The following is a 22023-nucleotide window of genomic DNA, read 5'->3' on the forward strand; positions in this document are numbered from 1 at the left end:
ACATGACCCCAGGGTTGGCGACTCTTTTCTTGCCTGCCAGGGGCAGGGGGTCGGACTAGATGGCCCACTGAGGTCCCTTCCGACTCTATGAATGAGGGGGAGAATGTTATACAAGTTTTCAAAAATTTGAAAGGCTACCACAAAAAAGAAAAATTGTTCTGTCCTGCCACAACATGAAGGACAAGCAGTGCAGGGTTGAAACGCCAGCAAAGCAGATTTAGATTAAACCTAGGCAAAACTCCTAACTCTAAGAACAGCTGGACACTGGAACAAGCCTACTAGGGGAGCTCTTGTATCTTCGTTGGAGATTTTAACAAGCTGGTTAGGCATCTACCTGAGGTGATTTAGGAGCAGCAAATCGTGTATGCGTTTGCTGTGGGGGGCAGGAGACTGGAGGGGTTGAACTACCATATTCACTCAAATATAAGATGACCCTGATAATAAGACGAGTCCCCAATAATTATATTCTATATGTGGAAAATTTATAAATGTTACTTTTCCAGGTATAGAATCAAATTATCGGAAGTTTGCCTTGAATTTGTCCCCCAATCATTCGTACAGCAGGGAAAATAAACCCGGGGGGGGGGGGGGGGGGGGGAGGACCCCCCCCCTAGCCTGTGTGTTCTGCTTGGGATCTGGCCACACCCTGCCTCAGCTCAGCACTGAAGAAGGGAGGGAGGGCTGCTCTAGCCCCCGCCACCCCACCCCCCAGCTTGTAGCCTGAGCCGCTGCAGGCAGAGGGACAAATCTGAAAACACTGACTTTTAAGTGAACATGCCTGTCTATGGTCAACCATAGACTTTATTTATCCAGAATTGACGCATTTTACTTTTTTTGAAACTGCTGTTTTGCAGGTACTTAGCAAAGGTACTCCATAAACACACTTTTAAGCAGCACTTTTGGACCAACTTATATATAGTACAAACTATACACAATATTAGTCCAAAGCCAAAAGGCTCATGATTTATCATGTAGTTCACTGGTCTGGGACCCAGCAGAGGCTGCAATAGCATTTCAAGCCACGGTACTCACACAGCTCAGCACCACTCAGTATGTGTGTGCACTTCAGATACACCTCACACAGGATTAATATGCTAATTAGCCTCCCATTCAGGGCTGGAACAGGGTGTTCTTATCATAAAAGTCCTGGGATCCTCCAAAAATGTATATGCAGATGAGATGCAGCATAACCTGGTCCAGTTCGACCTTATGAAGGGCAGGGCCACACTAATCATATGCAACAGGCGGGGGGGGGCAACAGAGGGATTCTGTGTGAACTGTTTGTGGCCACATTTGGTTACATTTGCCAGTCATTTAGGGCACTTATACATATACATTTGTCTGCTCTGACACGCCAGAGATCCAGCGTGATTAATCGAGTCTGCTCTGCATGTGAGCTGATGCACCTGGCTCTGTGTCGCATGCATTTATATAAATGGCAAAGTGTGCGTCAGCGCTGAGAAAATGGCAGCAGTGCGCTTTTGAACTGAAACACCTTTGATGTTGCCATTTTCTCAGTGCTGACATGCATTTTGCTGTTTATACAAACGCATGTGCTGCAGCACCAGTCACCTTTAAAAAGCACCCAGTGCTGTGGCGCAAGCATGTGTACAAATCAGATTAAGGATGGTGAAGAACCAGGAACCATTAAAAATAGGAAAGAAAGGTGCAGCTCAGTTGTGGAAATGAAGAGGAAGTCAAAATGTATTCAGTGTAGTGCCTCACTGTGACTTGAAAAAGAGTCAGTGTTGTGGAGAACTGAGTGCAATGGACACTACCATACATCTTATTCAGATGGGTTGCACTAACCTATTGTTGTGGTAGGTTTCCATTTATGTTTGCCTATGTGTTTTATAGAACAACTCAGGGTTGGCTGCATTTAATCAACTTCATAGTTGGGCTCCATTACTGAGCACATGCTACTTTTGGCAGCAGTTTAATGATAGACAATGCATTTAATGAGGTTTCTTTGTATGCATATGTAAAACAAGGAGCCTTTTTCCCCGATCCTGATTGGGGGGATAGGGGAGGGGCGGGGGCAGACCTAGTCTAACATTCAAGTAAATAGGCTAGATGATCTTTGAGATTACTTCCAACCCTAAAATCTTCTGCTGAGACGCAGTGTTCATAATATAAATTTTATTTTATTAGTGGTCTCAAACATCACCAGCAGTACAATTTTTGGAGGAAAAAAGTAGCACGCAAAAATAAATATCCAGAGCCCACCTCAAAGAATGCAAAGTTACTGAGACAGAAACTGTACTAGTTAGAGCCCTAATTTCCAACTTTAGCTGTGCTACACAGACACACCTTTCTGAAACTTTAATCCTTAAAATAATCTTAATGAAAGCATTAACTCTATGAGTCTTTCAGACGCTGTGCCAATTGAGTACAATTACTGAAGCAGAGGTATGTTTTATGCATTATGTTTAAGAAATGGATTAAAAAACCTGAACCTTAGTAGACTGAAAGACACCACTTTGACATAATTCAAAGCAGTAGGTGACTGTGTAGATTTTACCGCACTTAAATCATTATGTGACTTTCAAAGCTAACAATCATATCAAGAGTTGAAAATATATCACAGCTAGGAGAAACTTTTCAGAATATAAAATTCTCAAGAATCTTTGTCCTCTGAAGGCACAGAAGCAAAATGTGCAAGAACCAAAATCAAGGAAGAGATTACCATAATTTGAGGTGCATCTTGTACAACTACACCAAAAAAAAAAACCTCCTTCAAATCCCTCCTTAACATTTTCTTTTGCCATGAGCCTACAAAAACCTTGATACTGGCAAGGCAATGGATGAGTTAGGGCAGAGGTGGGCAATTATTTCAGCTGGAGGGCAATTTAAGGACTTTTGATAAGCTGTAGAGGGCCACAAGGATCGCCTTGCCACTTGACAGGCTCCATCCCCTGGTCACCATCTTGGGCCAGGAACTTACAGCTGACCTTTGGTACTGAAAGTCTTTCCCCTTGCACCCAGAAGTACTCCTTTTGGGAGGGCAGTTCGCCACCTTGCAACTGAAACCCCCCCAAATCATATACTAAAAATCAAACATTTACTATAACATATTTTAATTTTATTTCAAAAAATATTTTGTCCTGATTTGTGTGTGTTTGCATAGCATATATAGAGCTGAATGTATAATAGCTTGAAATAAAGTCTTACTCTTGTACATAGTGTAGTGTGGGTGTGTGGGGGAGTGTGGTTGGGGAAGTTGGTGTGAGGTTGTGAGTTGGGAGTGTGAGGGGGAGTGTGGGGGGATGTAGGGGTGTGGATATTGGTATGGTGGGGTGTTCATATATGGGCCCCTGACCACATGCCCCACCCCCCCATACCACAGCCCCTGCTGCCAGTGGCAGCAGCTTCTGGCTGCAGGCCCTTGGTGTACTTATGGCCCATGGCAGGCAGAGCCCCCTGGTGGTGCATGGCTCTGGCTGAGTTCCAGGAGCCGAATGTACCTGGCCTGACCCAATGGCGTGCAGCTTGCAGCTGGAGTGCCAGAAGCCGCATATGGTGGCATGAAGCCAGCTCAGCCTAGCTCAGCTGGACGACATGCATCTCTTGCAGCTCCCAACTGGAGTGCTGGGAGCCCCCCATGGCAGCATGGAGCTGGCTCAGCCCAATGGCATGCAGCTCCCTGCTGGAGTGCCAGGAGTCGCATGCCATTGGGCCAGGCTGGCTCTGTGACTCCATGTGGGGCTCCCAGCAGTCCAGTGGGGAGTTGTATGTGGAGGCACAGAGCTGGCCTGGCCCTGCCCAGTGGCTCCCACTGGCAATGCCAGAAGCCCCAGATGCTAGCATGGAGCCAGCCTGGCCCAGCCCAAGTGTGCTCAGCTCCCACAGCTCTTGGCTTCAGTGCTGGGAGCCCCACGTACTGGCATGAAGCCACCCGGGCCTGGCCCAATGGCAAATGGCTTGCAGATGGAGTGCTGGGAGCTATACATGGTAGCAAGGAGCTGGCCTGCCTTGATTGCGCATGGAACCCTATGTCTCCCAGCTGACGTGCTGGAAGCCACAGGAAGGCGCATGTCATTGGGCCAGGCTGGCTCTGTGCCTCCATATGGGACTCCCAGCTGGAGTGCCAGGAGCCCCATGAAGGTGGAGGCACAGAGCCAGCCCAGCCCAGCTTGATGGGCATGGGCTCTGAAAGCCCAAGCCTCCTGCCAGCTTTCAGAGGCAATGATGGCCTGGTAATAATTGTCTTCTGGACAACAGAATAGATAGAATGGCTTGGCGAGCTGGATCCTGCCCATGGGCTGTATTTTGTCTGCCCCTGAGTTAGGTACACTGTTTATCATGCTGATCAATACCATTCCCCTTGTTTTTCTGTACTTTCCCATCTGTCTGTATCTATCTCTTGTTTCTTTTCTTCTAAGATTGTGAACTCTTTGGGAGTAGAGACAATTTAAAAAAAAAAATTGTGTTTGCACTGGGTCTACTGGCAGCAAATGTCTGGTCAATTAGATTTCTAGGCACTACTGAAATAGAATCAATATAAAATAATAATTCAGTTACTAAAACATTATTGAAATATTACTAGTTAAGTAGAAGTTTTGCAGCTAAATAAATTATAAAGAAATGTAACTGGTAAATTACAATGCAGGTTAGGCTTGCATATTTCCCAGCACACATGCCATAAGTTAGTTGAGTCTGGTGCAGTGGTGCTAAACTTTTGGCCCCACAGGCTGGATCCCACGCACAGGGTTGGTCTGCAGGTGCGACTCAGCTTGGGCTCAGCATGTGGACATGCTGGCCAAACACCACACAGTGGATGCAGCCACAAGGTGACCCTACATGCTGGCCCTACAGCCTCCTGGTGTGATTTAGCAGGCAGGGCCATGTCATCCAGCCCACAGGGCTCCCCACAATTATGGAAATTTGGCAGCAGGGGAGCTGCAATTAACTTCCCCATCATCAAATTATGAGACCATGGGCTGGGTGACATGTTGTTACAGGCCAAATCTGGCCCAGGGCCTATAAAAATATAGGGCTTAGGAAACCTTGGGAAGCAGGATTAGAACTCAAAAGTTGGATAATGTGTGGGATGTATACACAAGATATGTCACTCGAAGAATCATATTAAATTGTTACTTTTTCATGATTAAGCACATCAAGTTAAGAAATACCAAGGTTAAGTCATTTGAATTGCTAAAGATGGTAGAGTAATGCATACAAAACATCTTGGTCCTTTCGAACTTTTTTCTTTAATTTTTTTAGCCCTTTTGACAGGACAATGTAACTTAATATACACGATTAATAATAATATTTGGGTTGCCCAGCTTGTCATCCGTACCAGCCATATGATAATATTCTTCTTTAACTTCATAAAGGAACACCTAACACAGCAGTTCTCAAACTTTTCAAGGTCAGGGAACCCAACCATCACTTTTCTGAACATGGTGACACTCCTGGCTGAGAACTATTGGTACCACCTCAGTTTACCTCAGGGGCTCTCAGCCAGATTATGCTGCCTTTAGGTGAAGCCATCTGTGCCTGCTGCACAGCCAGTTCAGGAAAAGCTGTGCCATGCATACATACCCCTCCTGTATTAGGACTTTAATCAGCCTAAAGCAGGTAGGAGCTGCCTCATGCTGTACAGCCTTCTGGTCCCCCTTATGCTACGGTGCTCCAAGAAATAAAAGTGGATAGGACAGTTCCACCAGTGCCTGTTTCCAGGAAGAGCATGGGGGTCCCTGGATCAGGAAGGTCTACAAAACACAAGGAAACTTTGCTGCCTGCTTTAGGCTGATTGGAGAGTTGTAATGTAGGGGAATGCACTTTGTAATTTCACCTGGATGCCGCCACCATGACACCCTGATTGAGAAGCACTGATTTAACACAATGCTATTAAATGTAAAATAGGTAAGCAAACATATTTTGTAGAATATATGCTTAATAGTTAAAACATCCCTAAAAGCTGAACATCTACTTCTATATTAAACAACTATATTAAAGAGAATGTGGTCTTTTCTGTAGAGGATACCATCAAATTGAGAAGCAACATCAGTAACAGTTGAAGAAACTGAAATGAGCATCAGATATCCTTTATTTTGAGAGGAGGCCCCCTAGGGTGTCAAAGCAACAAAGCTTTGCTTAGCTTGATATTGCTGAAGGAGTTCTTCTAAAGGTTCTGCTTACAGATCTCTGGCAGAAAAGGTCATTGGCCATGCTGGTGGGCTTTTTTGAAGGACTAACAGGCAGGAAACAGTTGGAAGAAATATTTCACAGGCAGTAATAAAACTTTAATAGGGCTGGCATGAGATGAAGCAGTACAACTGTAATCAATTTATACAACTGAATGAAAAGTAGGCCTTAGTAAGCCACAGAATCATATGCCTATAATAGGCTGGAATTGAGAATCTGTCCTAAATACCTTTCCTGATTAATGCATTACTGCATTAGTCTACATACACTGTGGAACTTTACCTATGTTTTTTAAAAGAGGAAAACCTGTTTATATAAAACATTCAACAGCATGTAAAGTTCACAAAAAAATTCAGTTGGAGGCAATGAGAAACTACATCAACTTTTAACCCATATAATATAGGCTAACCTAAAACATTAGCCCTAAAACTAATTATTTTCTTATTTGTTAGACTATAATTTATTTTATTTTTCTCTTTGAAAGAACATCCTTCCTAATTTCTTTACTGATCTCATGATAGTCTTTAATAATTCTTTAGAAAACTGAAATGCATGTTTAAAAGAAAAAAAAAATCTTTTCATTCGTTTCACAAGCAACATTTTCCAAATTTTGGCCTAATGGACATATTCTGAAGTCCTTGTTCAGGTTTTATTCAAGTAAAATTCTGATTGACTCTCCACACTTAAGTGACCTCAATTTAGATTTTTATTTTCAGATACCATTCTAAACATTTAATCAATCTGAATTCAAAATCCTTGGAGCCACAGATAGACCACTAGTACTGGGTTTCAAATTCTGAATACTAAAATTAAGTCTTTGTACTTTTTTCTCCCTGTATCTCTGAATTAGCCATACCAAACAGTGATGATGCTCAATGAATGCCCCTCTGACAAGCAGGTGATTTGGAAACCTCATTATCTTAGAGTTATGTACTGACCTCCAATTCAGCTCATCTTATTTTTTTCCACATTCCCTCACAGTTCCATTCTGCTATCTGCAGAAAGCAGCACACTGCATATCTCCTGTATTACATCTTTAAGTGATAGTTCAGCAGAGTATATTGGCCTGGATGCAGCTCCACAGTAATGTAGCTTACCCCACTTCTGGTTTGAGAGCAAGCACGCACAAATCTTGAATGGGGAATCTCTGAAAAGCACTGCCTTCCATCACACAGACATACCTTGCATGTTTAAAATCTTCCCTAGTTTTAATGTCAAGCACATAAAATGATTTGATACTCTCTTTTAACTTTGACAGGTCAGTGCTTCAGTTAAATAAACATCTACTAGTGAGGAAAAGTGTCTGGCCTAGCTATGATTCTAAGCTATCTGTTTGTTTTTCAATGTATTTCTGTTTCCTCCATGCTGTTTTGCTGGATTTCTCTTTTGTCAACAGTAACAACATGCCAGTGCAGAAAAATACATTCTTCAGAGGCAAGGCTTTAGCTCTAAGGAGGGCTGTAGTTTGCTTACATCTGGTATAAAAGGACAGGTTGATCAACTGTACTACAAAGCTGGAAGTTAAGGTTTCTTGAGATTTTTCTTAATGCCATTTTTTATCCAGGCTCAACATGTATATGTTAGCATTGTAAAATCACAAAAATGACATCAGCTTTTAGTGGTACTTCTACTTATCAAACATCTGCTGGTCCTAAGATTTACAGAAGCCTAGAGATTTGGCAACATATACACCTCTGTAATCTCATCTTTTCTTATGATCGCTCAACTCTTCTCCTTTGCACAGTTCTTGGCATGTGTACTGTTCATATGCCCTCTTATTTAGAACAGCCTGGCTATCTTAAGGGTCACTGAATTGAAGGAATCCACTATTTCAGACGATCTTCTGGGAAAGGGGTTTGGAAAAATTCCTGTTCCCCAGAAAAGGAAGCAAGAAGTCACATCTTTAAAAACACACAAATTCCAAGAGAAGCAAAGATTTTGGCATGGAAGGGGAACCTGTCTGACTGCTGTCACAGCCAAAGGCAAAGGTCACTGTCTGCAAGGGACACTGTGTTAGAAGGAAGCCCTGAACTGACTGTTGTGTAACTGTTAGCCATTTTGTCTAAACTTGCATACCTTCCCTGTTATCACTGTTTTCAGAAATTGTTTAGCAAGTCTATGTGCTTTAATTATGACTTGTCCTTGATGGGATAAATGATGATTTGGAATGCTAACTAGAACATAGCTGAAAGAAATGATAACCTTAAGATACTGAGGTGTCTTAGTGAGGGAGAGGTTGACACTTGAGCTGGACCACAGGGTACCACTTCCAGAAGGGTTACTAGACAGAGTATCCATGCCCAGGGAGCATGCCAGAAAAATGGTTTGAAAGAGATGATGACTGAAGTCTGCTCAGACAAAATGAGATCTGAAAGTACATGGACCTGATGTGTGGCCTAAATAAAACAGCATGGTATGCTTTCCAGTTAACGGAACATAACCGAGACTGAGCTGAGCATGTTTTAGATCTTGCCATATCCATATACACAACTGTAAATTTGTTATGATGCAGTATTGTGAAGGAGTAGTGGTTTGGCCTTCCATTTGCAGTATGTCATCTTGTACTGACCACTGACAGAGGAAAAATGTTGTACTACACAAGCCAAAGATCTCAGACTCTGTGGCAAAATCTGAAAAATAATAGAAGAAAGTATACTGGCTTATGGCATTTTTACAGAAAAAGTGACCCACCTGCTTATACTTTTGCCTAATGGAATGTTATATGTGTGTTTAAAACTGATCTGAAACCAACTTCACAGTTCTAAGATGTTTTTAAAATTGTAGTTACCTTGATTTCTAAATTGTTTTTTTCAAAAGAGATGCTGAGGTGCCAGTAAAACCATAACGATTTATCTGGAGAGAGACCTACACAAAGATTCCAAATGACATTTTAACAGAGGAAAAAGCCTCTGAAGACGATGTGCAGCTACAGGTCAAAGGAATCAACCAAAAGCACACTTAATTTTCTCTCTCTGTGCTAGTGTGACTAGTTCAACTACAGATGGCATGATACTTTTTCCTCAGTCAGCTTACTGACTACATACTTCAAAAATTAATTGGAAAAAGAGAATCCTATAATTTAAAATAGAATAGGCTCAGCAGGTGAGTAAGTTTCATCAGGACTGATTACTGAGAATTGATTTTCCACTGGTTGTGCAAGCTGAACTCCAGTAGGCCACCTTCATATTAACCCAGAGTGCATACAAGCACCTCAGGCTAATTGGTAACAAAAGGTTTCCACTTTTAAAGGACAAAGAAAAGTGTGTGATACTACAATCTCCAATTGTCTTGTTTGCACGCAATTTAAAAGTACCTTGGCTGACATTGCCTGATTGCAACTATTCCTTTTCTACAATTTCTAGATGTCTTGTTTTCTTATATTATCATCATTAGGTACTGTTGAATATGTTACATTTCCATCTGGGTCAGCGAAAAAGTTCAAGTGGTTTTTTTTCAACTTTAAAACATTATTGTAATCCAATATCAAACTAGCTAAATGCTATAATATATCATTCTTTTTACACGCCCTACTCAAATGTTCAGGTAGAGATTCCACGCAATAAAAAATAAATTTTAAAAACAAAAAGTGTGAGAAGAGCTTACTGTGGCCTTGAAGCTTCTGCCTGATCAGTCTGAAGTTTCTCTCCTCCTTCCACTTCCATTGTGCAGTAAACAATCCGATTGGGAGCTACTGACTTTAAACCCTGCACTTCCATTATTACAATCTAAATAAAAGGAAAAGAACACATTTTAGATGTCCAATTTCAGCACAGACAGCATTAAACAGTATAGACATGGTAGAATTACATTGCCACAAAAAGTCCAAATGCTGTACTTACTCAAATTGAAGATAACCCCTCAATAATTTGATTCTATGTATAGAAAATTTAGAAATTGTTATAATTTTTCAGGTATAGAATCTAATTATCAGAGGTTTGCCTTGAATTTGTCCCCCTCCCTCTGCTACAGCAAGGAAAACAGTGGCTAACTGGGGGGATCAGGTGGTCCCCTTGCCATTTGTCTAACCATCTTCTTCCCCCTGCAGCCCCTTCTCCCACCATTTACTGTCAGACCCTGTTTGGGCTCTCTTCCCTCCCTGAGCATATGGAAATGAGGAACAAATTCGAAATGCCAGGGACCAAAAACGCTGACTTTGAAATAAACATATCTGTAGTAATTTGCATATACGTAAATTACTATGGGTACCTATAAATTTAGTCCATCCTCATGCTGATTGGGGGCGGGGGAGGCAGAGGAGGGATCTCATCTCATATTTGAGTAAATAAAGTTTAAATAAGGTTGAAAGAAGGGAAAAAAATCATTTTTTCTGAGAGTTCTTGGAGAACTATGGTTGTTTAATTTCATATACATAATTTGCATCAGGACATTCAGTGCCCTGGATAAGTTGTGTCAGATTTTCTGACAGGATCTATGTCCATGGATTGTGATGGTTTTGCAGCCCTGAAGTAGCCACATGGGCTTTCACACATTACTATCAAGACTAGAAGCAGCACAGTTGCTGTAATTCACGAGCACCATAAATTAATTAATCAGCAGTGCCAATTATCTCACCCTCAGCATCACACAGACAGGGCAACGCTGGTTGTGGTTCAAGATTCTAGTACATATATTCCATGCTTGAAGATAACTATTGGGCAGTTGTTTGGCCACAGAAAAAGTCTAAGATACTTTGCTTATCAACATGTCTGTGCTTTTGCTGTTTCATTTCTGTTCACATATACACATCTTTATAGGTAAGGTCTTGGAAGAAAAATGCAAGGAATTTTACAGCTATTGTCACAAACTTCTAAGACTACAGTAAAATAGGATGAATTGCAAAATGGCTAAGGTCTGATGATACTGCATTGGGATGACAGAACAGAGCTACTCAGGACGCTTTTTCCCCTGTAAAGTACCACTGCAGCCTATAGTTTTATAAATAATAACAGTAATTCATAAAGCAATGATGCAATTATCTTTGTCATATTTTATCATTTGTGTTCTCTCACATGTAATTATGAAATAATCTGTAGTTGACACAGCAACACTGTGGTACAGATCCTCCTATATAATAATAGCTAGACTCCCTTTCCACATGTAAAATGTGTATCCTCCTTGAGTGCGGTCAACATGACGACTAATTTCTATGATGATTATTTCCTTTTTCTGCTTTAGCTTCCATTTTAATTAGAAGGTACATTTGTTTCTGTTGCTCTCATTCTGGATCCTAGGGACTGAGAAAATGGAGGATCACAACAATTCCAGGTGGAAGGAAATCACCACATTCTCATTAAATAATAAAATAGCTTTCAAAATATTTGTGTGCATTGTTTTGTATGCATTTCCCAAGCTTTTTAATAGCTGAAGCACATAAGATATTATAAAGATATCTGTTGCTATTATTTCTATAATTTTTGTAATAATTCTTTGTAAAGAGATCCTTCGGTAAAATATTTATCTAACTTGTGAAACAATCACACTGTTGCCTGTAATGATGATGCCATCTGTACAGAAAAAGTCTATGAACTGAAAAATTGCCCTCTTTCAAATACTAAAATGCTGGATTGAAGCATTATTATAATCCAAGTCAGAAATGAATGCTTGACTGAACAGTGATTTTAATACAGTCCACCCAGCCAGCTTCTGTCATTTATTTGCACTAATTTTGAATAGATCTGTATAGATGTTCTGAGGAAAATAAGTTTCTTGAACTAAACAATACAGTTCCATAGAGGATTAAATGTAAGCCATTTTTTAAAGAAGCATCTATTTTTGAGGGGATTACAGTAGGTTGGAAATGCCAAGTATCTTTCAGGAAAGAAAGGTGCTAGCAAAGGAAGTGGTTCAGTATCTCAGAAATGGAACCCTTACTTTAAAAGGGATGCTGCTTTAAAAAAAAGTATAATTCAGAACTGGGATATTTACCTGCTACTGTTTTACAGCATAACTAAGGTTACTGTAAAGAAAAAAAAAAAACATAGGGGAAAAAATACTCTATCTATTCATTTGTTTTCTTTGAGAATTTGAAAGTGTTTGATATATTTTGAATTAATTGTCTTAAGCCATACGTTGTGTGTCAGATGTTCATCTATTTTATTCATATTTTATGGAGAAAAATCACATTATGATAACATAAATACTTTTAGATCTTAACTGTCCATAAGTTTGTAATGCACTAATCCATCCATAAATATTTATGATGTCACCATTTCTCAACTATCCATGCAGGCATCCGTGCAGACATCCTAGCCTTGCTCCCTGCTGAAATCAAGGCCATAGTGCCAGTTACTTAGCTGCTTCCTAGATTATTTTTATAATCCAAGTCCTATTAATACTTCTCCCAGTCTTTATGCCTTTATAACCTTCAAACAGTCATTCAAAATCTGTGACAATTCTTTCATTTAAGTGTTTCTGGTAGAGGTAGGGGCAGAAATTTTGGATTCTTGCTTTTGCCAGCATTTAAACGTTCTAAATTATGCATATCACTGGTATAAACTCATTTTTTCAAGGTTACTACTACATTTCCTCAGGAGTGCTTTAGTTTTTGTCATCTGTACATATTTCAATTTGTATATGGAGAACAGTAGCTTTCTATACACAAAGAGAAGGACTGCCCAGTGCACTACATCTAGGCACCAGCCCGGAGGGAGGGGAGCCAAAGGTGCAAAAATAGCAGCAGCTGCACTTCCAGCCCAGCCACTACCATACTGTTGGCAGCAGAGTCATTGACTCCCATGGGAGGTGGTGGCTGCTGCAGAGCCTGGGGAGGGAGGGCAGATGCAGGCTGCCTGTGGCGGGCTTGGGACTCTCCACCCTGCTGCCCTCCTCTTGGGGGCTTCTGTGATTTACTGGGCAAGACCCAGCATGGCAGACCAGGGAAGAGAGGCTCAGTGCTGCTGCTGGGAGCCTGCTGCTGCTGTGGCGAGGTGCTCCCTACCTACCTGGGAGCAGCAGGGGGGGCATAACTCCATGCTGCCACTCCCACTGCTGCTGAACAGGCACAGGGTGCTTTGCCATGGCAGTGTGGGGCTCACAGTGGTGACACCAAGCTATCTCTGCCCTGCTGTGCAAGGTCCCACCCACTGCACTTCAGAAGCCCTCCTGGGGAGAGAGCAGCAGGGCAGGAAGCAATGAGCCCACAGTGGGCACCTGCATCTGCCCCCACCCACAGGCTCCACTCCAGCCATGTGGCCCATGGGTGAGGGGGAGTTGGGCTTTGTGCTCCACCCAGGCCACAGGAGCTTCAGCCTCCTGTGGGCAGCAGCCAGGGCTTGGTTGCTGCTGGCGGGTGGGGGAAGGGGGCTGCAGACCCAGGTCTCTGGCCCACATTTGCCCCATGTAAAATCTGAAGGGGATGTCCCACCCCCATGCCTTGCCCGGGAAAGTGCACAGTGGCAGGGGGCCAGTCCCCCTACCCCCTCCTGGACAAGCCACCTGCGGCTCCATCCCATTACTTGCTCAGGCCCTGCAGTCATACTTTCCAGGCAGGGCCCTAGGCCACAGGCCTTAGGTGCCACCCTGGCAAGGCAGCACCCCCAGCCCTTCCCAAGTCCCTCCCCCCCTCTCTATGGGGGGTTCAATCCCCACTCCCTGTAGACTTACCTACAGGGAGCTTCTCTCATGCCACCTAACTGTCACATGCATGTATATGCATGCACATGGCAACCAATCACCCTCCTCCTGCTCCCCCCGCAACCCCTTGCAGGCTGAAATGCTGCCTTTTACATTATTTGTTTGCAAGATTTCTTTCTCCCACTGCATGCAGGGAGAAAGACTGTCTTTTTTTATCAATATTCAAATAAATTAGCAATATAATATTGTTCTCTCTAGAGTTTTGAGAATGTGGCGCAAGTTTTATGCAGATAGTTCCATCAAAATTTTCCCTTTATTTGGCATCTCTTGCATTATACAATATCAGATAAATATAATACTATCATTTTTTTAAAATTGTGCAGGGAAAAGTCTTGACATTTCATTTAATTCTGAATTCAGACCAAAAAAGCAACTCTTTGTTAGTCCTGTGTGAAGCGGCTAGTATTTGCTTTGGATTCAGTTGAATTGCGGGACAGTGATTCGATTTGGTGATTTGAATCACTGTCCCGAATCGATTCAGCCCGAACTGGTTCAGAGATTCAGCTGCTGCCGAATCAGCTGAATCTCTGAATTACACAGGCCCCATCCCCTACCTGCTCTCAATGACTGTCCCGCCTGGCCCAGCTCCCGAATCTTTGGGGAAAAAAAGCTTGCACTCACTGGGTGCTGCCTGGCAGGAGGCGATCCCTGCTGCTGCCCGCTGCCCCACACCACATGAGGGGGCTCTGCCATGAGCCCCACCAACCCTCACCCGCTGTCCCAGCCCCTCTATGGCTGCCCCACCTGGCCCAGCCCCTGACCCGTAAAAAAAAACAACAAACCAACCAAAAACCCCCCAAACTCACTGGCTCCTGCCTGGCTGGAGGGGATCCCTGCTGCCCCCCCACTGACCCATGCTGTATGGGGGGGCTCGCACGAACCCCCCCAAACCCCAAGGCCACTGCAGCAGCTGGGGAATACAGAGTGTTTTTTTGTTTGTTTGTTTTTCTTAAAAGGCCAGAGCTGGGGCAGGCAAGGCAGCCATGGGGGGGGGGGGGGGGCCTGGGGCGCAGGGGGGTTAGGGCCCATGGGAGAGGCACCCCTGCGCGGGTCTGGGGGAGCAGGCAGGGTTTGGGACCTGGCAGAGGTCCCCCCCATGGTCCCCTCCCCATTTGCTCTAGCCCCCCATGGTTCCCTCCCCCCCTCCTCCAGCCCCACTGCCCCTTACTTACTAGCTCAGAGCCCAGGTCCAGCACCCCGCTGCAGTGGGCAGGGACTGCCCAAATCACCGAAGTTCTCCAAAGCAATTCGGAGACCTTTGAATCAATTCAGACCTTTTCATTGGTCCCCTGATTCGACTCGGAGATTCGGCCACTGAACCGGGCCGAATCTCCTCCGAATCGAATCAGCACCCGAAGCTTCACATAGCCCTACTCATACATCAGAATTTCCCAAAGGACTGAAACTTTCTCTCAGCTATGCTAAAGAACAATTCTTTAGAAATGCCTATTGCTTCCAAGTCCAAAACTGAGGCTATCTAAAAGCACAAGACAAAATTTTCAACATTAACTTTAAACAATGGCTAGAACTCCCTTCTAGTCAGCACAGAGGCAGAAAAGGATCTTGGTGTCATTGTTGATTCCAAAATGAACATGGGCCGCCAATGCGAGGACACGGTCAGAAAGGCTAATCGCACCTTGTCATGCATCCACAGATGCATCACGAGCAGGTCCAAGGAAGTGGTCCTCCCCCTCTATGCGACACTAGTCAGGCCCAAGTTGGAGTACTGTGTCCAGTTCTGGGCGCCGCACTTCAGGAGGCATGTGGACAGCATCGAGAGGGTCCAGAGGTAGGCCACCCACATGATCAGGGGGCAGCAAGGCAGGCCTTATGAGCGGAGGCTATGGGATCTGAACCTGTTCAGCCTCCACAAGAGAAGGCTGAGGGGGGATCTGGTGGCCATTTACAAACTGGCCAAGGGGGACCAACAGGCGATGGGAGAGTCCCTGTTCCCCAGAGCACTACCGGGAGTAACAAGGAATAACAGCCATAAGTTGACTAAGCGTAGATTCAGGCTAGATATCAGGAGGTACTACTTCACAGTGAGGGCGGCTAGGATCTGGAACCAGCTTCCAAGGGAAGTGGTGCTTGCTTCTACCCCGGTGGTCTTCAAAAGGAGGCTAGATAATCACCTGGCTAGGGTTGTTTGACTCCAGCTTTCCTTCTTTCCTGCCCATGGCAGGAGGTCAGACTTGATGATCTGCTCAGGTCCCTTCCGACCCTACCAACTATGAACCCAACTCTGAAACTATTTGCCAAAACGTTGAGTAGCAAGAAAGGCAATTTCAGTCTGCATTTCTGAAAATTAGCCAGTTTTCTTCAGAACTCATCTCCTACTAAGTGGGTTTTTTTTCCAAGTCCTCATTTTCAACAAACCGCTGTATCTTCTCAAATGCAAATCCTGGACTCGTGGCCTGAACTTTATTCTTGTAGAGTCTTTAAGCCTTCTGTGAAAATGCACAAAGAATCCCAATCTGCTCACATGCAGTTTTTCCTGTATTGGTATCACCTTTTCCTGTTGCCTATGTATCTTATTTCTTAAATGATCGTTCTTGCTATTCCACAAATGCAACTCAGCATCTTTATCTGTCACCCTTATCATGGACAACTGAGGTTTCTTTATTGCACAACACTCCGATCCATACAACAGCACTAGCCTTATCACTCTTCTGTAGATTTCTGCATTCAAATGAATTGACGCGTCTCCTACAGCATTCCACTCATTTCCCTCCATTTTGTTGATGCCTTATTTGTTTTGTTCGCAATTCTGACCTCTCGCCTTTTTCTTGCGCAGTGAACCTCAGATACTTGGGATTTTGCACAGGTAGTACAAGCTACTCATCCAGTCTTCTCAGTCTAAATATCCTTCTTCCTTCAGAAATCCATCTCAGTTGATGACCATCTTACCTGTGTGTCCAAAGATGGTTTATGAGGCTTATCCAGGATCAACAGACTCTATTGCAGCTTGGTCATGTTTCCATGTGGGGTGGGTGGCGCTGGAATGTGGAATTGGTCTGCAGCACACTGTTTCTGCTGCTCTAGCTTTTCCATCTCTTGTCATCATGAGGTTTCAAGGTTCTGAGATCCCTGCAGCAGACTCTTCCTCCACTTGGGGCGGTCCTCAGTGACAGTGTCCTATGAGTTGACATTTCTTTAAGCTGGCCTTGAGGACATCCGTGAAGTGCTTTCTCTGCCCTCCTCTTGAGCATACACCTTAGCTGAACTCAGAGAATAAAACTTCCTTTGGGAGTCTAGAGTCAGACATTTGGATGACATGGCCAGCCCAACCAACTTAATGTTGGATGATCATCATCTCCATACTTGTGTTTGCTTGCAGGAGGATGCTAATGGTAGTGCATCTGTCTTCCCACTGGATTCAAAGGATCTTTCACAGGTAGTGCTGATGGTATTTCTCCAACAACTCTTTATGTTTCCTGTAAGCTGTCCATGCCTCAGCTCCATACAGCAAGGTGAGGATCATGACTGCTTGATAAACCATGAGCTTGGTTTCAGATCTGATGTTGTGATCTTTGAACACCTATTTATTCAGGTGTCCAAAGGCTGCACTTGTACATTTGATGCAATGTTGGATTTAGTCATTCATGTCAGCCTTTTGTGAGATGGCTTCCAAAGTATGTGAAATACTCAACCTTCTCCAGAGTCTCACCATAGATTGAGCTAGGGACTGTTCATTAAGAGCTTGTTGGTGAAAGACCTTAGTCTTCTGAATGTTAAGTGACAGTCCCATTTTCTTGTACACCTTGGGAAAGACGTTGACAATTGCCTGAAGGTCTGCTCCTGAGCGAGCGCACACTACAGCATTATCAGCATATTGGAGCTCAATGATTGAGGTTGGGGTGGTCTTGGTTTTGGCTTGGGGTAAGCTGAGGTTAAACAGCTTACCATCCATTCAGTAGCTAACTCCACTATGACTAGAAGCTTGTTGGTGTTCAGATGTAGCATCATGTCTAGAAATATTGAGAAGAATGTTGGAGCAATGAGGCAGCCTTGCTTAACTCTTGTTTTAACCTCAAAGGGATCTGTGATAGATCCATTACTGAGAATCACCACAAGCATGCTGTCATGGAGCAGGCAGAGAATCATGACAAATTTTGGTGGTCATCCATACTTCAGAAGGATCCTCCACAACATTTCTCAGCTAAGAAAGTTAAAAGCTTTTGTGAGGTCAAAGGCAGCCATGTAGAGAGGCTTATGTTGTCCCTGGCATTTCTCCTAGAACTGGAGAGTTCTGAAGTTCATGTCAGTTGTGCCTCTTGATGCCCTAAACTCACAATGAGATTCTGGGAGGAGCTCTTCAGCAAACGGAAGGAGACCATTCAGGAGGGTTCTTGCAATGCTTTTTCTTGTGGTGGATAGCAAGCAGATCCCTCCTTAGTCCCCACAGTTGGGCTTGTCTCCTTTTCTTGAATATTTTTACAATCATGGCATCCCTGAGTTCATCGGGGATTTCCTCATCATTCCAGATCCTTAAAATGAAGGCACAAAGCTCTGATGTAAGCTCCTCTCCCTTCTTGAAGATTTCAGGGGGATTCCATCCACTCCAGATGCCTTGCTGTTCTTCATTGGCTCAATGGCTTTCTTCACCTCGTCAAGGGTTGGATGGACTCTGAGATCATCTCTGACTGGGTGTTGTAGGATGGAGTTGATAACATTCTCATCAACAGCAGAGTCTTGATTGAAAAGGTCTTCAAAATGCTCTTTACAATGGGCATATTAGCTATCCTTTCTTTGATCAAGTCTCCTCCATCCTTAGGTCTCAAGGGGGTTGGTCCTTGAATGCTTGGACCACAGAGGTCTTTGGTGGCACTGAAGAAATTGCGCATATTGTGGATGTCAGCAAGATGTTTAATCTCCTTAGCCTTGTCTTCCCATCATTTGTTCTTCATCTTGTGGGTCCTCCTTTGGACCTCTGCTTTGACTTGTGGGAGATACAATTTCTTTTCCTTAGGAGTTGGTGTCATTTTGCCAAGCATAAAAGGCCTTGTACTTGCAATCGGTCAACTCTTGGATCTCCTAGTCATTTTCATCCAATAAATCTTGATGTTTTCTAAGAGAGAATCCAAGGGTCTCCTCATAGATGTGGATGATGGCTATGAAACCCCACATGCTGATGACATTCTCCCATTGCTGTTGATTGGAATTCACCAGTTTTTCACTGAGGTGCTGGTGGAAGAGGTTTCTCTTGCTTGGATCCTTGAGTCCTTCAACCTTGAACTTCTGTTGACATTGATTCTGCTGCAGCCATGGTTTGGGAGCCAGTTTGAGTGATGTAACTGAGCAGATAAGTTGGTGATCAGTCCAGCAATCATCAGCCCCTAGCATAGCCCAGGTGATGTGGACATCTTTGTGATCCTGGGCATGGACAATGACGTACTCAATCAGGTGCTAATGCTTAGATTGTGAGTGTTGCCATGATGTCTTGTGCCTGTTTTTCTGGTGGAACAGGATGTTGATGATGGTGAGTCCATGTTCTGTGCATTTGGTCAAGAGGAGGATGCCACTGAAGTTGAACTTCCTACTCCTTCCTTGCCAATGGTTCTGTTCCAGAGGTTCAAGTCCCTTCTGACCCTGGCACTGAAATCACCGAGAAGAATAAGTCCATCTCCCTCCAGAACATCAGAAAGAACCTGGTCAAGGTTGGCATAGAATTCCTCCTTGGTTTCATCAGCAGCATCAGGAATCAGGGCATATGCACTGATGACTGGCATATTGGCTCTCCACCAGTTTAAGATGGACAATTACAGAATCATAGAAAATTAGGGTTGGAAGGGACCTCAGGAGGTCATCCAAGTCCTGCCTTCTGCTCAAAGCAGGACCATTCCCAATTAGATCATTCTAGCCAGGGTTTTGTTAAGCTGGGTCTTAAAACCTCCAAAGATGGAGATTCTACCAACTCGCTAGGTAACTTATTACAGTGTTTCACCACCCTCCTAGTAAGAAAGTTTTTTTCCTAATATCCAACCTAAACCTCCCTTGCTGCAATTGGAGACCATTGGTCCTTATTCTGTCATCTGTCACCACTGAGAAGACTAGCTCTACCCTCTTCGAAACAACCATTCAGGTAGTTAAAGGCTGCTATCAAATCCCCTCTTAGTCTTCTCTTCTCCAAACTAAATACACCCAGTTCTCTCATCCTCTCCTCAGAAGTCATGTGCTCCAGTCCCCAAACCATTTTTGTTGATCTCTGCTGAACTCTCTCCAACTTGTCCACGTCCTTTCTATAGTGGGGGGGCTCAAAACTTGTCACAGTACTCCAGATATGGTCTCAGTTGAAAATAGAGCAGAATAATTACTTCCCTCAATCTGCTAGCACCACCCCTAATAATCCAGCCCAGTACGCTGTTAGTCTTCTTGGCAACAAGGGGACACTGCCGACTCATATCCAGCTTCCCCCAGATCCTTTTCTGAAGAGCTGCTGCTTAGCCAGTCAGTCCCCAGGCTGTAGCGGTGCATGGGATTGTTCCATTCTAAGTGCAGGACTTTGCCCATGTCCTTGTTGAACCTCATGAGATTTATTTTGGCTCAATCTTCCAATTTGTCTAGGTCACTCTGAATCCTAGTCCTACTTTCCAGTGCATCTACTATACCCCCCACCTTGATGTCATCCTCAAACTTGTTGAGGGTGCAATCCATCCCATCTTCCAGGTTGTTAATGAATATATTGAACAAAACCGGCCCCAGTTCTGACCCCTGGGGCACTCCACTTGATACCAGCTGCCAGCTAGATACTGAACCACTGATTACTACCCACCGAGCCCAACAATCCAGCCAGCTTTCTATCCACCTTACAATCCAATTCATACTTCCTCAGCTTACTTGCAAGAATGCTGTGGGAGATGGTACAAGAATGCTGTGTGCAAAAATGCTGTGGGAGTCATTAGGCACTCATTAATTCCAGTGGGGAACTCATTGAGTTGTTTTATTAGTTTTTTCTTAATGGCAAAACCAACTCCAGGAAGTTGGTGTTCTCCCTCTTGTTTACCCTTCTAGAAGAAGGTATCACTGCCTCCATATTCTTTGAGTTTCCTATTTTCCACTCTCTCATTCTCTTGCTCAAGTGTAGCTAAACCGAAGTTGTGTCACTTGAGTTCTTGCGCCAGGACTGCAGTGTGGCACTCTGTGCATTCCCTATTAGGGTTGTCCATGAGGGTCCTCATGTTTCAGGTACCAAACATGATGGTATGTCTTTGCTTTGACTGCAATAAAGGTGATCCCACTGAATGCAGTTATCCGTTCAGGAAGAAATACAGAATATTGTATTAGACAGGCTATGTACAGGGCACTTTTTCTAGCCCCCTCCCGATGTGTGGCGAGCAGAAAGGATCCTGAAGAGGGCTGCTCAGTCACAGTTACAGCTGCCAAATTACATTCCTGTCTTGTCCAAGTGCTAGATGACCTTGTAACTGCATGCCAGATCATGACTAAGAGCTTCCAGACCTCACAATTCTGGTCCCATCACCATTAGCTGGTCACAAAAGGGCTTGAGGATTTTGCTGCAAAAGCTGTTTTCATGGAAGATGCCTACGTGTGGCTTCTTTTATTGTGGAGAAGCTGCTGCACATCAGCTTCCACACGGCTCTTGACAGAATGGGACCTTGATCCAATGGCAAGGAGACCAAGAAAACCGGGGATCTCATTCCACTGCAACTTTCATTCACCTTCGTAGCTGTTGAGATTCTAACATCTTCCACCTGCTCTACCACTGAGGCCTTGTAGACCAGGGATGGGCAAAATACAGCCCGTGGGCCGGATCTGGCCCATGAGGCCATTCTATCTGGCCCGCGGGGCCCCCCCAAAATGTAGAAAATTAATATTTCTCTGCCCTTGGTTCCTGTCAAAAATGACAGGAGGGAGGGGAGCCAAAGGTGCAAAAATAGCAGCAGCTGCACTTCCAGCCCAGCCACTACCATACTGCTGGCAGCAGACCCAGCCACTACCATACTGCGGGCAGCAGAGCCATTGACTCCCATGGGAGGTGGTGGCTGCTGCAGAGCCTGGGGAGGAAGGGCAGGAACCAAGGGCAGTAGGACCCAGGGGAAGCCCGGTGGGCTCCAACAACAGCGGGGCCCGCCCAGCCCTGCCCCCCAGCCGGAAGCCCCAGCCGGGGTTACTGGGGTGGGAGCACATGACTGCCCCAGAGCGGGAAGCTCAAGTAAGTGGGGGGGGGACCCTGGGCAGGGAAGAAGCGCGGGGGGGGGGGGGGGAAGCGGCCCCTCCCCA

The 22023-nt window shown here is 44.3% G+C and overlaps 1 protein-coding gene across 1 annotated transcript in view; it reads right to left on the bottom strand.

Moving 5' to 3' along the window:
* Positions 1-5977: 5977 nt before the first annotated feature.
* The window catches only part of LOC102374289 (calcium-dependent secretion activator 2-like), a 167565-nt gene continuing 151519 nt past the window's right edge, over positions 5978-22023 (bottom strand). Inside the window, exons 5-6 of the mRNA XM_006038503.3 lie at positions 9754-9875; positions 5978-8780 (exon numbers count right to left, since the gene is read on the bottom strand). Of these exons, the coding sequence (XP_006038565.3) occupies positions 8762-8780; positions 9754-9875 (141 nt within the window). The 3' untranslated portion in view covers positions 5978-8761. The remainder of the gene's footprint in view (positions 8781-9753; positions 9876-22023) is intronic.

This window comes from Alligator sinensis, unplaced genomic scaffold, assembly GCF_000455745.1.
Source record: "Alligator sinensis unplaced genomic scaffold, ASM45574v1 scaffold1171_1, whole genome shotgun sequence".
In the NCBI taxonomy this organism is placed as follows: Eukaryota; Metazoa; Chordata; order Crocodylia; family Alligatoridae; genus Alligator; species Alligator sinensis.